This window comes from Chrysochloris asiatica, unplaced genomic scaffold (genome assembly GCF_000296735.1).
Source record: "Chrysochloris asiatica unplaced genomic scaffold, ChrAsi1.0 scaffold00067, whole genome shotgun sequence".
In the NCBI taxonomy this organism is placed as follows: Eukaryota; Metazoa; Chordata; class Mammalia; order Afrosoricida; family Chrysochloridae; genus Chrysochloris; species Chrysochloris asiatica.
The window spans coordinates 989788-1005990 of record NW_006408585.1 but is presented as its reverse complement, the minus strand read 5'-3'; the positions used below and the strand labels follow the sequence as shown (position 1 = coordinate 1005990).

At 40.6% G+C, this 16203-nt stretch overlaps 1 protein-coding gene across 2 annotated transcripts in view; it reads right to left on the bottom strand.

The window, feature by feature from the left end:
* ESR2 (estrogen receptor 2 (ER beta)) overlaps positions 1–16203 on the bottom strand; it is a 118453-nt gene that overhangs the window by 40309 nt on the left and 61941 nt on the right. The window contains exon 5 of one of the 2 annotated variants that reach the window (XM_006864566.1): positions 1612–1750. The exons of the other annotated variant lie outside the window; for it this stretch is intronic. Within the exon in view, the coding sequence (XP_006864628.1) occupies positions 1612–1750 (139 nt within the window). The remainder of the gene's footprint in view (positions 1–1611; positions 1751–16203) is intronic. 2 annotated transcript variants of the gene reach the window in all.

Here is a 16203-nt window from a genome sequence, read left to right as displayed (position 1 = left end):
AGTGCTTATCCTATGGTGCCATACCAGGACAGAGAAGTTGAAGTCAATTTATATATGGAAAGAACATGAAACCTGTCCTACTTCATAAATACACCAAAATTTTCTGATTGTTTCTTAAATATTTGCTATGTCTTTGCATTGCACTACATATGAAACACTCTTTCAAATTTATTAGTAAACTGGTTGTTGTTGTTTAGTGCCGAGTCAGTTCAGACTCACAAAGACCCTATTTCTAAGGAGCAAGCTGGTGGATTTGAAACACCAGCCTTGAAGTTGTAACCAAACTTTGCAGTCTAGTGCTTATCTTACAGCGCCACACCAGGACTCCAAGTGAACTTATATTTATCTATCTTTTTTAAGAATATATTTCCTTTTTGGTGCAACCTTTAAAAGACAACTAAATGCAAGCAAGTTATGGTTTTAGGACCATCATTCCCCAGTTTTGATTCATTTTTATCTAGTTTTTAATAGCCACTCCTTTTACTCCTATTGCAAACAATGCATTGGCGTGAACTGTTGTTGTTTCTAGCTGTTGTGGACTTATGGTGACCTCATTCACCTCAAATCAGTGTAACCCATAAGTTTTCATTGGCTGATTTTTTTCACACAGAAGTAGATTAGCAGACCTTTCTTCCTAATCTGTTTTAATCTGGAAATTCTCTGAAACCTGCTCAGAAACCAGCAACATGCAAGGCTCACTGACAAGCTAAGTCATGGCTAAATATGAGGAGTTCTGCCAGGAACTGAACTTGGGTGTGCCATATGGAAGGTGAGAATTCTGCCATTGAACCATCAGTGTCTCCCATTAAACACAAAAACAAAACAAAACTCACTACCATCGAGTTGATTCAGATGCATGGCAACCCTACCGAACTATTCCTGATGGTTTCCGAGACTAAATCATCATAGGATCAGATGGTCTCATCTTCTTTCCTTAGAGCAGCTGGTAGGTTTGAACAACTGACCTTGTGGTTAGCAGCCAAGGCTTAACCTACAGCACCCCCAGGGCACCTTGTATCCCCATTGTTGTTAAGTACCATCAAGTTGGTTTCAACTCACAGTGACACTGTATAGGGTTTCTGAGGAACAGCAGTGGGTTTGATCCACCAACCTTGTGGTTAGCAATCTAAGGCTTATCCCACAGTGCCAAACCAGGACTCCTGTGTGCCCCATTAGGGTAAGCTGAAGCACATTTAAATTAATTTGCCAGATTTATAAGCTGTCCTGCCTGATACCTGGAAATGTAAATGGTCCCTGCAGGTGGAGAAAGCAGCAAGACGACTTAAAGTATAACCTGAAAATAGAATTTCTCATTTTAATGCAGACCAATCTTCATGGCTGACCTGTACACTTGGTGGTCACATGGTGCCTCTGAGGGTCCTGACCCATGGATCCTCTTGCCAATCACAGTGAGTCACTGCACACAGAATATTTGTATCCATGCTCTCTCCTTCTGGGGTTCTTGACCCAGTGAAGTGCCGATGACATTCTCATCCTCTAATTGCCCTTTCAGGTGTGAGATTTTAATTGCAGCACCCAGGACTCTGTTCCCACTCACTAAGCACTTTGCTCAAGCATATCGGAGAAGCAGCACAATGAATGTGTTCTCACCTGTCCAGAATGAGGTCTGGAGCAAAGATGAGCTTGCCGGGATGGTTGATTGAGCGCCACATCAGCCCCACCATTAACACCTCCATCCAGCAGTTCTCCAAGAGCCTCACTTGGTCGTAAAGGCTGAGCTCCACAAAGCCTGGGGGAAGCAAGAGGCTGTGAGACATGCCCGCCCTCCTCCTCCTCAGTGCCCTGTTCTTGTAAAAACAGAAACAGCAAGTTTTTTAAATGCTCAGAAGACAATTCAGAGAAATAGTCAGAATTTAAAAATGTTGTTGAATGCTGGCTAAAGAAAAGAGAAATTTGAATTCAAGATGTGTTTTATGCTTTGAAGGATCCCTGGTGGCACAGTGGTTACGCACGTGACTGCTAACCAGAAGGTCAGTGGTTCGAGCCCACTAGTTGCTCCATGGGAGAAAGCTGTGGCAGTCTACTTCTAAGAAGATTGTTGAAGTTAAGTGCCATCGAGTACGTTCCAAGGTGTAGGGTTTCCAAGGAGTGACTGGTGGGTATGAACCGCCAACCTTTTTGTTAGCAGTCTAGTGTTTACCCTACAGTGCCACACCAGGACCATATGGGGCAGTTCTATTCTATCCTTTAGGGTCACTACGAGTTGGAATGGACTCAACAGAAGTGGGTTTAGTTAGGGTTTGGGTTATGCATTAATTGCAGGCACACACACACACACCCCTCTCCAAATTGATGTTTAAGTCCTAACCCCTGGTACCTGTTTGGAATCAGGGTCTTTGAAGATGCTCTCAGTTAACAAAAGACTATACCTGAGTAAGGCTGATCTGATCCAACCTTAAAGGTGTTCAGAGACACAGAAAAACAGACAGCGGGAACCCGGCCCTGAGATGAAGGAACACCTGGAGTAGCCAAAGACTGAGTCTAAAAAGGGTTTTCCCCTAGACTCTTGGAGAAAACATGCTAAATCCCTGAATTCAGATTTCTCCCTCCAGACCTGTAAGAAAATCAGTTTCTGTCATTTAAAGCCCCCTACTTTGTGATACTTTGCTACAGCAGTCCTAAGAAACTAACACAGTTTGCCCCTCACACTTTCCAATCTTAGATTCCTTCTATGGACAAATATACTCATTTCATCTTTGTAAAGAACTGTTAGCTGGGCTCCTGAGGCTACCCAGACAGATAGATGGATGGTAGGGATGAGTAGAAAGTCAGAAACAATCTTTGGTAGCTGGCGGCTGACATTTTCTCTGCACTATTGAGAAAGAAAATGCTCGACTGTGGTCAGAGGGGTGGCCTGCCGGACTCAGTCCAGAAAAATGGGAGTGGCAAGCAGAGAGCACCACCAGCCTCTTGGAAAAGTCAGGGTTCCTACGGATTCCTCCAATTGTTTAAAATTTCCCATCAACTATTAGAATCATTCTTCTGGGTAGGAGCCTTGTCTTGAAGCTATTCCAACGTAATGACCAAATGCAACAACAGAAGCAAGTCCCGCTAGCCTGAGAGCATACACTGGTCACAGAGCTGGCAAGAACCCTGGGAAATCTCTAGGGGAGCCGAGCACTTCAAAAGGAAAGCAGAGAGCATAGGAGTTTCCTCCAGGGGCCGTGAGATTAACACAGTAACTAAATGAGTCCCAATGTGGCACTGTAGGATAAACACTGGACTGCGAGGTTGACGGTTCAAACTCACCAGCTACTTCTCGGAAACCCAACTACAAACACAGCCTTGGAGTGAAGCAGATTTGGGTCTGAATTCCTCCTCAGTGTCTCAGTAGCTAGATACTTATTCTTTCTAAGACTTTGTTTTTCTTGTAGGAAAAATGAAATGAGGCAGTAATCCCTGTATGTGAGAATTTTGGCAATGATTAGATAGACCACTATGTGTATAGTTAGGTAACATATTAAGATATTTTGCTTTGTTGTTTTATTGTTTTCCCCTCTTGATCTGCCATCTCTACACACAGAGCTAGTCTTCTGAGTCTTTAGGAGAAGTTAAGTGGCAAGTGGAAAACAAGATATTTTCTGGCTTTCATATCTAACCATCTAAGCCCACAGGGAAGTCCCTGGGTGGCACGAAGGGTTAATGCACTCAGCTGGTAACTGAAAAATTCAAAGTCTGAGTGCACCCTGAAGTGCTTTGGAAGAAAGGTGTGGTGATACAAAACAGCAGCCATTGAAAACCCTAAGGAACATAGTTCTATTCTAACAAACACGACATTGCCATGAGTTGGAACTAACTAGACAGCACCTGGTTCTAGTTAACTACACAGAAGAACTTGGGGAAATTCAGAGGAAGTGTAGATAGAAGTATTATTACACTGAGGAAAGTTCTCCCATGGTTGGAGCAAGGAAAGAAGACTCATGGGACCACAAGTAGTGAGGACCTAGCACTCTGGACACAGAAGATCCCACAGAAAAAGGCTTCATGGCACGCCTATCTGCTTCCCATGTGAGGCCCAGAAATGCAGACACGAAACAATGAGCAGAGGTTTTGATGAGAGCGAGTGATGGTGGGACCCCTGCCTTGTCATCAACCCCATGATACTTCTTAAGACCTTAGAACTACAGCCCCCGCCAGAAGTGGGAAAACCCTAGGACAACAGAAGTTAAGTCCAAATGATTCACGGGAATAGGGGCTAGAAAGGTGATTGAGTTGATGTCTATGTAATTTTGTAGCAATACTTTTTTACTTACCTTCATATATGCTGAAAGGATCACAAATAGTAAAAAATGTTCCTTGAGGTTGAAGAATAAAAAGAAGTCTGAAGAGGCAATATCAGGAATGGGGAGTTTGTTCTTTTGGATAAGGATAAGTGCTTTAGAATGACCTTGTGAACCAGATGGGAAAAAGTGGATTAGATGAGAGGTCAGTTATGTACTTCCATGGTTCAAACAATGGTCTGCACCTGCATGTATCAACCTCGAGTGAATCTGTAGGGACTGTGGCCTGATCCGTTCACTATTTTTAACTGTAACATAGAGACAGGTCAATCAACTTTCCAGACAACAGAAGATAGAAGGGAGGGCGAGCACACTGGATAGCCAAACCGAGATTTAACAAGATTGCACAAGCACAGGAAAACAAATTTCAACTAACAATATAGTTCAGATACCCAACCAAGCAGGCTCAGGAGATGGTCCCAGAACTCTCAACCACATATAAAGGAATATTTAGAAGGTTGGAAGGCTTACAGCTGGGGAATTTGTGGCAGAAGCAAGAAATTCATTGCTTTCTAGTCCAAGATGCTCAGCTGCTCCAGGAGCCACCATCTTGGGTGAGACCAAGCGGAGGAAGGATCGGAGCGGCCACAGACGCCTGGCAGAACCACTTAGATAAAGATGTGGACATTCTTTTCTTTTGGTATCTGTTCATTGGTCCCTTGCTGTCTGCGCATTTCCATTCTGGTGACTATAAGGGTGCCTGAGCTAGTGGGCACACCAGCCCCACCCTCAGAGGGTTCTAATACGCATGCGCACAGATCTCCTCAAAATTTAAAGAGACAGTTTCCAATTAAAACCAAACGGCCACAGCCGGCCCTGAACAGTTTAAAACTAGAAAAAAGGCCTAAAGCAAGCCTGTCATGATCATGTAGCCATTTCTGATAAACAATTACCTCAATTTTGACCTATGATCCAAAACAAGCTATTGCCTATAAAGTACAAAAAGAGCCCATGACTTCTAATTTTTGAAGCTCTAAGTTCCTTCTTGGGGACACTGGATGTTTTTCATTGCAATAATTTCTGTGCAAAATATTGAATGATTCAGGAAGTATCAAAAGAAGATAGAAGGACTAAACAGTCACTGTATTGAAAAGAATGGTCAATGTTCAATCATTTCAAGAGGTACCATATGATCAAGAACTGATGGCCTTAAGGGAAGAGGTTCACCTTTGCACTGAAAGCATTGGGGGGAAAAAAGAAGGTTTCAGGAATTGATGGAATACAAACTGAAATGCTGCAACAAACTGACGCTGCATACTCATGGAGGTTGTTGTTATTAGGTGTCATCGAGTCGGTACCGATTCATAGCGACCTTATGCACAACAGAACAAAACACCGCCTGATCCTGGGCCAACCTCACTATTGTTGCCATGCTTGAGCCCACTGATGCTGCCACTTTTCCAATCCATCTCGCTGGGGGTCTTCCTCTTTTTCTCTGACCCTCCACCGTACCAAACATGATATCCTTCTCTAGCAACTGGTCCCTCCTGACAATATGTCCAAAGTCAGAGAAATGAAGTTTGGCCATCCTGGCCTCTAAGGAGCACTCTGGCTGCACTTCTTCCAAAACAGATCTATTGGTTCTTTTGGCAGCCCATGACACTTTCAATATTCTCCTCCAACACCATAACTCAAAAGCATCAATTCTTCTACAGTCTTCCTTATTCATTGTCCAGCTTTTGCATGCATATGAGGTTACTGAAAATACCATGGCTTGGGTCAGGTGCACCTTAGTCCTCACCTCAAGCTGACATCTTTGCTCTTCAACACTTTAAAAAGGTCTTGTGCAGCAGATTTGCCTAATGCAATACATCATTTGATTTCTTGACTGCTGCTTCCATGAGTGTTGATAGTTGATCCAAGAAGAATGAAGTCCTTGACAACTTCCATTTTTTCTCCTTTGATAATAATGTTATTTATTGGTCCAGTGGTAAGGATTGTTGTTTTCTTTACATTGAGATGCAATTCATACCAAAGGCTGTGTGCTCTTTGATCTTCATCAGGTAGTAGCTCTAAATACCAACAGAAAGGGAAGGAGTTTTCACATCAAGTATCAGTGGTATCCCCTCTGTACATAGGGTAGATATGGACAGGCAACTTAGATAGTGGCTACCTAAAATAAGGGGCAATAAGGTGTCAAGGGGGAGTTTGGTTTAAGAGCGGGTGGGGGAAGATAGAGTCCCCACTGAATAGTTTTCATCTTGTTTAGATTGTTTTTTTAAAAAAGAGATGGGGATAAGATTTATATGGTTCAATAGTGAGTAACAGTTATCACAACTAATTGCAACTATCACAATTATAAAGGTGGAAATCTTGTAACAAAAACAGGGGAGTAGCTAACTTACAGTCCAGAAACTAAGGACCCTAGGATCATCAAGGCAGAAGAGCACAAGCGAATACAAGACCTTATCCAGAGAAGCAGCAATACCAGTTATGGAGACAGAGATGGGGACATGGAGAGAGGGAACAGCGGAGGACTCTCGATTCATGGGAAGAGAGGGAATAGAACTAGCAGCCAGGAGGCAGGCTTGCAGAATGTGCCCCTTTGGTGGTTTAAATTATGATATATGCCTGAGTGTGTTGTTGTTTTTTTAAAATAAATAAAGAGCTAAAGTGAATAGAAATACTGTTAACTGATGGTACATGGAGAGGATTCTAACCATTCTAATGAAACAAGGTATATGATTTGTTGAATGTAAAACTGATGATCTGCCCTGTAAACTTTCACTCAATTCACAATAAAAACCTTAAAAACAAAAACAAAAAAACTGATGCTGCAATAGAGGCACTCACTCATCTATGCCAAGAAATTTGAAACATAGCTACCTGGTCAACGGATTGGAAGAGATCCATATTTGTATGGATCACCATTCCAAAGGAAGGTGTTGCAACAGAATGCAGATTCATTAATATCACATGCAAGCAAAATTTTGCTGAAGATAAGTCAAAATCAGTTGCAGCAGTATATTGACAGGGAGCTGCCAAAAACTCAAGCCAGATTTGAAAAGGACATGGAACTAGGGATATCAGATGGATATTGGTTGAAAGCAGAGAATACTAAAAAGCAGTTTACTTGTGCTTTATTGGCTATGCAAAGGCATTTGACTATGTGGGTCACATACTATTGATAACATTGTGAGGAATGGGTATTCCAGAATGTTGAATTGTGTTCATGAAGAACCTGTATATAGACCAAAAGAAATGTTTATCTGATGAAACAAGTATGAATATCTCCTTGTGTTCATGAAGAACCTATACACACACCAAAAAATTAGCCATTCCATGGTGAGTATACTTTACTAGTGTTGTTTCCCCTCTGTATACCTATCTACTGCTTGGCTGAAAAGTGGGCCATGAGGTTGAGTTCCTTTCCAGACCTAAAGAGTGGTTGAGGGCCATAGCCTCAGGTTTTATTCCACATTTTAAAAGTACAATGAACTGCCAGAAGAACAAACAAATCTATGTTGGAAGAAGAACAGCCAGCATACGCCTCAGAAGAAGTCGTTCAAACAAAACAAGTGAACATGGAATGGTTTAAAGTCAGGAAAGGTGTGCACCAGGGCTGTACTCTTTAAGTATACTTATTCAATCGGTATGCTGAGCAAATAATCTGAGAAACGAAGAATGTGGCATTAGGATTGGAGAAAGACTCATTAACAACCTGCGATATGCAAACGATGCAACCTTGTTTGCTGAAAGCAAAGAGCACTTGAAATACTTATTGATGAAGATCAAAGACTATTAATCACAAAATAAAAATTCTGTATGAGACCATTATTGTAAAAACATTAAGAAAATATTTTTTATGCTAAAAGAAATATTCTTTGATGGTTACCAGGGGTGGAGGTAAGGGAGAGTAATTCACTGGCTAGAGGGTTGGCACATATTAACTCTAGTAACAGAGAGAGCAATATGCAAGAAGGAGGGGGGCAATATACAAGAAGAAGGAGGGTGGCAGAAGAATGATGAAGGTGGGTAGACATGGGGAGTTATGCATGGAATAAAGGGGATAGAGGTAAATAATGATACATATACACAACCTTGAAACAACAATGTTCTGTGCGTAGATACATGGATTGAGACATACGCTGAATGGGTAAGGGAGGAAGAGTAGGACACATATATAATTATATGTATATATTTGTACATTAGTATTTACCTTTCTTACAAACACAACTATGAATGTGGTGGAGCATGTTGTTGTTGTTAAATACCATTGAGTCAGTTCTGACTCATACAGCAGGCAAAATGATGAAAACGTTCTAGATATAATCAAACATTTTAAGACAATGAGTTGCTGGGCCTGGGGGCTCAGGACCACAGTCTCAGGGAGCACCATGGTCAATTGGCATAAAATAATCCACAAAGACAATGTTCTACATCCTGCTTTGGTGAGTAGTATCTGGAATCTTGAGAGCTCAGCAGCAGCCACCTGGTGTGGCGCTGTGGGCTAATGCACTGGACTGCAAAGTCAGTTTGAAACACCAGGTCGATGGTTCAAGCTCACCAGCTGCTCCTCGGAAACTCTATACAGGGTCACTATGGGTCGGAACCAACTCAATGGCACTTAACAACAACAAAAACAAGGTGCAGCTATTGGTCTCTCTGTGTGTGGAAGGAAGAAGAGTGATGAGACATAAAGAGGCTTGGAATCAATTAGTCCAATGAGCTAATGGAACATATGAACATCAGTCACCATGACTCTGAGACCAGAAGAACCAGATGGTGCCTAGCTACCACTACCAACTGCTCTGAAAGGGATCACATTAGAAGGTCCCAGATAGAGTAAAAGAAAACGTGGAACAAAACTCAAAATTATTTTTAAAAAGACCCAATTTACTGGTCAGAAAGAGACTGGAGGCACCTGAGACTATAGCCCTCACTCAACCACCCATCAGGTCTAGAAAGGAACTCACCCTCATGGCCCTATAATCAACCAAGCAGTCAATAGGTATATAAGGTGAGGACAACAGCACTAGTAAGATATGTTCACCATGGAATGGTCAACCATTCAAAATCAAAACGGCAATATTTTCCTAAGGACAAAGGTGAGAAGGGATGGGAAGGTGGCTGGAATGCAAACAAGATCCATAGGGAGGAAGCAGGATAACTGTTGTTGCAGGGAGGAGATTGCAATCATTAGATTAAACAAAATGTATGATTTATTGAATGCAAAACTGATGATCTTGTCAGTAAACCTTCACTCAATTCACAACAAAAAGTTTAAAAAGTAAATATATATCAAAGACTATATAGGCTTCAGTATGAGTTGCACCTCAATGTTATGAACACAAAACTCTTCACAACTGGACCAATAAATTGCATCAAAATAAACTGAGAAAACATAGAAGTTGTCAAAAACTTCATTTTGCTTGGATCTACAATCAACACTTATGGAAACAGCAGTCAAGAAATCAAACGACATATTGCATTAGGCAAATCTGCTGCACAAGATCTCCTAAAGTGTTCAAGAGCAAAGATGTTACTTTGAGGATTAAAGTATACCTGATTCAAGTCATAGTATTTTGAATCACCTCATATGTATGTGAAAGTTGAACAATGAATAAGCAAGACCACCAAAGAGATGAAATGACACAGTGGGTGCAACAATGGGCTAAAACCATAACAATTGTGAGGATAGCAGAGGGCCAGCCAATAGTTTGTTCTGTTGTGCTATGAAACAGACTTGATGGCACCTAACAACAACAACAACATGTCTGCTTTCTTATCTCTTTTAAAGTTGTTCCACTGTTGAGAATAAAAGGGACAAAGTTATAATAGCTTCTTAGACACAACCAAACAACTTGAGGGAATGATGCATGGGACCTGGAGACTCAGGACCATTATCTAAGGGGACACTAAGGTCAACTGGCATAGCATAATCCACAAAGATAATGTTCTCCATTGTACTTTGGTGGACAGTTACTGAGATCCTAAAAGCTCATGAGTGGACATCTAAGGACATATAAGGAAAGAAGAGTGAAGACAATCAAAGACAGAGAAATAATTAGTCCAGTGGACTAATGGGCCATATGAACATCAGTCTTCATGACTCTGACACCAGAAGAATTACATGGTACCCAGGATCACATTAGAATGTCCTGGGGGAGGCAAATGAAAGAACAAGGTAGATAAGGGAACATTAGGTGGGTTTGCATGGGCTAAATGGGACAGAGGTAAATAGTAATGTATGCTAAACCTTGGAACAACAAGGCTCTGTGATACAGGGCTCGAGGCATAGTCTGAATGGGTAAAAGAAGGGAAATAATGTTAAGATGCTTGATTGTCTTATGAATACTGGTTTCCCTTGCCTACTATTGTAAAATAGGCACTTGAGTGGGATAGAAAGGAATATCAAGAAACATGATTACAGAAAGCTTGTAAGCCCATCTTCAGTCTATAACTGATTGGTATACCTAAAAGGTATTCTAGAACTTGCCCAGTAAAACAGACTTCTTGCAGCACCCTTGTAGTGTATAGGGCCTTAGGTAGAATCCTGAGCCCCACTGAGAACCTGCTATTCCCACTTGAAAGGATATGCAGACCAGCCCGGAGTGGCTACAGGAACAGAAGATACTTCCAGAAAGACCAGCAGGAAAAAACAAAACAAACAAAAAAACAATAGTCTGTTTGGCTATTACAAGAATAAGCAAGGTGTTCACCGGGGAACCATCAAGGCAAACAATCAAGTCCTTTCAGGACAAACCCCCCTCTAAGACTAAAACTCAAAGGGAATACAGGAGTAGGCATGTAAGCTCACTGACGACTGCATTAGTCTGCATTTGAGTAGACATGGGGGGAAAGGCAGTAATGAAGATATGGGCTGAGTTCAACCACGTTTCATAGACTTCTGTCCACCTTGTGATGAGAAAGAAAAGAGGAAGGGTTGGTTGGTCCAAAGTTTGGGGAGACTCAGGAACTCCTGAGCTCATGGACACTGACCTAGCCAAGGAGGGCTAGTTCTCCAGCCTTACTCTGTATGCAGGTGAAGGAAAGGCCTCTAAAATGGCTCAGTACTAATCATCCATAATTTTAACTCCTGTTTAATTGACCCCATTAAGACAAAAACTCCCCAAATCAAGGAGAATCAAAAACTGGAGTAGACAGCACCTAAATCTAATCACCAAATCTTAGTATTAAAGAAGCCCAGGTTGCGTAGTGGGTGATGAGCTGAACTGCTAATGACTCATAGCAACACTATGCACAAGAGAACAAAACACTGCTCAGTCTTGCACCATCCTCACAATTGTTGCTATGCTTGAGCCCATTGCTACTGCCACTGTACCAATCCATCTTGTTGGGGGTCTTCCTCTTTTGTGCTGACCCTCCAGTTTACCAAGCATAATGTCCTTCTCCAGGGATTGGTGTTGTTGTTAGGGGCCATCGAGTTAGTACTGACTCATAGCGACTCTATACACAACAGAACGAAACACTGCCTGGTCCTGGGTCAACCTCATAATTGTTGCCATGCTTCAGCCCACTGATGCTGCCACTTTGCCACTCCATCTCACTGGAGGTCTTCCTCTTTTTCTCTGACCTTACCAAACATGATGTCCAAAGCATGAGAGACGAAATCACATGATTGTGGCTTCTAAAGAGCATTCTGGCTATACAAACACAGATTTGTTTGTTCTTCTGAAAGTCCATGGTACTTAACAATATTTTTCTCCAACACCATAACTTAAACACACCAATCCTTCTATGGTCTTCCTTATTGGACAGTGGTCAAACTTGCACACACATATGAGGCTAGTGAAAATCCCATGGCTTGAGTCAGGTGCACCTTAGTCCTCAAACTGATACCTTTGCTCTTGAAAAAAAAGTTTAATAAGATCTTGTGTAACAGAATTCCCTAACGCAGTAAGTCATTTGACTTCTTGACTGCTGCTTCCATGAGTGTTGATTATAGACCTAAGCAAAATCAAGTCTTTGACAACTTCAATCTTTTCTACTTATTTTGATATTATTTATGTATGCAGTTATTAGAATTATTGTTTTCTTTATATTGAGGTGCACTCTATACTGAAAGCTATGGTCTTTGATTTCCATCAGTACTTTAAGTCCTTTTCACTGTCAGCAAGCAAGGTTGCATACCTCAAGTTTCTAATGAGTCTTCCGCCAATACTGATGCCACACTGCTTCATTAATCCACCTTCTTGAATTATTTGCTCAGTATACAGATTGAATAAATATGGTGAGAGAATGCAGCAAATAGACCTCATACAATTAGACCCATGCGATCAGCTGAGTTATGTTTCAGTTATGATTTGTAGAAGCTTTTCTGTGTCCAAACGCCACAGTTATGCAAGTAGCAAAAAGCTCCTAGAGTGAATTATACCTACTTGGGGAACTCCTGCACTTTCATGTTGTGATCAAAGATCCCATTTTCAGTATTGTCTATGTTTCAAATACTCCATTGCTCTTATCCTTCTCAGTCCTCAGGACTGGTTGAAAGAACAAATGGACTATTAAAATTCCGCTGGCAAAACACAAGACATGGGTTTAACTCAGCTTCAGACCTTTAGCATTTCTTAAGGTAAAGTGCACCCCTTTGGATCTCATAAATTAAGTCCTTACGAAATAATGATAGGACACCAGCCACTCTACAGAAACCCATACAGGGTTGCTATGAGTGGGATCCGACTCTACAGCAAAAAACTCTTAATTAAGTGATACTTTTGACACTTCAATAATTGATTCAAACTTGCTGCAAGATCTGTTAAAAAATCGTCAGGGCTTGCTTTATAATGCCGAAGACAGCAATAAAATAAAATACAAAAAAGTACACAGACTGTTATTCAAGATTATTAGATGGTCTAAAATGCCTAATTCTGGTGATAAATATAATTTTGGAGGGGAGAAAACCCCACCAGATTAAATATAGCTTATCTCTTAAATAAAAAAAGAACTTATCTTGTTCTGTTAATCAATTTTTATGCTTCAGAATCACAGAACATAGATTCTTTCGATTCACTTTACTCAACTGATGAAAGCCCCTCTGCTTTGGTCCTTCATGGTTCTTCAGCATCTCACGATGATGACGATTTGGGGGATCAAAATTTCCTTTTCTCTTTGCTTAAGAGAACAATGCTTTTGTTTGATTAGTCCAATCAGCTGCAAGCAGTAATTTGACTGGATGACTGTTGCGTAGGCCACTGCTGCACAGAAGCTGGCCAGGAAATTTCTGAGCGTCCATCTGTACCTGCATATCATCGCCATCTATTGCCTCCTCCAACAGGTAACCACTCAGGTGAAACAAATCGACTTTGGGATTCTTTGAGTCCACTTAATAAAAACATCCCAACAGTTCCTTGTTTTAAATTAAACGAAATACATAGAAGTTATTTGTATGAGTAAAACCCATAAAGTCTTGATTAATGATTATCCTAATTCCCTTTGTTATATGAATATATATAATAGAAATTATGCTAGAGGTCACATGATAGAAATTTGCAAGATCAATGACTTACTCACTGGAGATGCCTTTTTTCAACAACATAAACTGCGACTATATACGTGGGCCTCACCAGATGGACTACAGAGGAATCAAATTGAATACATCTGTTGAAGAGATGGTGGAAAAGCTCCATATCATCAGTCAAAATCAGTCCAGGGACAGACTGTGTAATAGATAATCAATCAATTGCTCATATGCAAGTACAGACTAAAACTGAAGAAAATTAAAACAAGTTCACAACAGACAAAAAATGATCTTGAGAATGTTGTGCTGTTGTTTTTGTTAGGATCCATTGAGTTGATACTGATTCATAGCAGCCTTATGCACAACAGAATGAAACACTGCCCGGTCCTATGCCAACCTTACAATCGTTGCTACGTTTGAGCCCATTGCTGCTGCCACTGTGCCAGTTCATCTCATTGGGGCTCTTCCTCTTTTTCACTGACCCTCTAAATTACCAAACATGTCTTTCTCAAGGGACTGGTCCATCATGATAATATATCTGAAACATGAGAGACAAAGTGTGGTCATCTAGGCTTCTAAGGAGCATTCTGGCTATGCTTTTTCCAACATGGATTTGTTTGTTCTTTCGGTGGACTATGGTACTTTTAATATTCTTCTCCATCAAAAGAAGATGGACAGAATACACAGAGTCACTGTACCAAAAAGAAATGGTTGCTGGCCAACCATTTCAAGAGGTAGCAAATGATAAAGAGCCAATGATACTGAAGAAAGAAGCTCAAAGTGCACTGAAGCATTGAAAAAGAACAAGGTTCCAGGAATTGATGGATTATAAATTGAAATATTTCAAAAAACTGATGTGGCACTGGAGGTACTCACTCATCTATGCCAAGAAATTTGGAAGACAGTTACCTAGCCAACTGATTGGAAGAGATCCATATTTTTGCCCATTCTAAAGAGAGGTGACCCGACGGAATGCAGAAATCATTGGACAATATCATTACTATTGCATGCAAGTAAAATTTTGCTAAGGATAATTTAAAAATGGCTGCAATAGTACACTGACACAGAACTGCCAGATGTTCAAGTGGGATTCAGATAAGGATGTGAAACAAAGGATTTCAGAGCTGACGACAGATGGATCTTGACTGAAAGCAAACAGATGGTTTACCTGTGCTTTACTGACAATGCAAAGCCTTTCAATTGTGTGTATCATAACAAGTTATGGACAAGATTTCAGAGAATGAGTATTCTGGAACACTTAATTGTGTTCAAGAGGAACTTACACACAGACCAAGAAGCAGTTATTTGAACAGAACAAGGAAACACTGAATGATTTAAAATTAGGAAAGATGTGTGCCAGGGTTGTATTCTTTCATCATACTTATTCAAAATGTATGCTGAGCAAATAATCTTAGAAACTGGATTATCCAAGGAAAAATATGACATCAGCATTGGAGGAAGACTCATTATCAACCTGCGATATACAGATGATACAACCTTGTTTGCTGAAAGCAAAGAGGACTTAAAATACTTACTGATGAAGATTAAAGACCACAGCCTTTGGTATGGATTGTACCTCAATATGAAGAAAACAAAAATCCTAACATCTGTACCAATAAACAACATCTATATAAATGGAGAAAAGATTGAACTTGTCAAAGACTACATTTTTTCAAGATCAACCATCAATAGTCATGGAAACAGCAGTCAAGAAATCAAATGACGTACTGCATTAGGCAAATCTGCTGCACAAGGCCTCTTTACAGTGTTGAAGAGCAAAGATGTCAGTTTGAGGAATAATGTGCACCTGACATTGAGTATATCCCATTTGATTTTGGAGGTTATCTCAAGAACAGATTTGATGCATTAGAAACTTATAATCAAAGAACAGAAAATTTGTGGGATGATATCAATAACATCATACAGGAAGAAAGAGGTCATTAAAAAGGCAAGAACCACCAGAATGGATGTCAGAAGACACACTGAAACTTGTAGAGAAGCTAAAGAAATGAAGTAAAAGAGCTGAACAGAAAAGTCCAAAGAGCAGATTAAGAAGACAAAATAAAGTATTATAATGAAATGTTAAGACGTGGAATTAGAAAGCCGAAATGAAGGAACACAGACAGCATTTCTCAAGCTGAAGAACTAAAGAAAAATTCAAACCTCAAGTTGCAATATTGAAGGACTGTATTGGCAAAATTGATTGGAATGCAAAGGTTGGCAGCAAAGAGGAAGGACCAGCACTTGGAAAATATGGCCTTGGTGCTAGAAATGATGCTGGAGAATGCATGATAGAATTCTGCAAAACCAATCATTTGTTCATTTTAAATACCTTCTTTAGACAGCATAACAGATGACTACACACATGGACCTCGCCAGATGCAATACATAGAAATCAAATTGACTACATCTGTGGAAAGAGAATATGGAAAAGCTCCATATCATCAGTGAAAACAAGGCCAGGGGCAGACTGTGGAACAG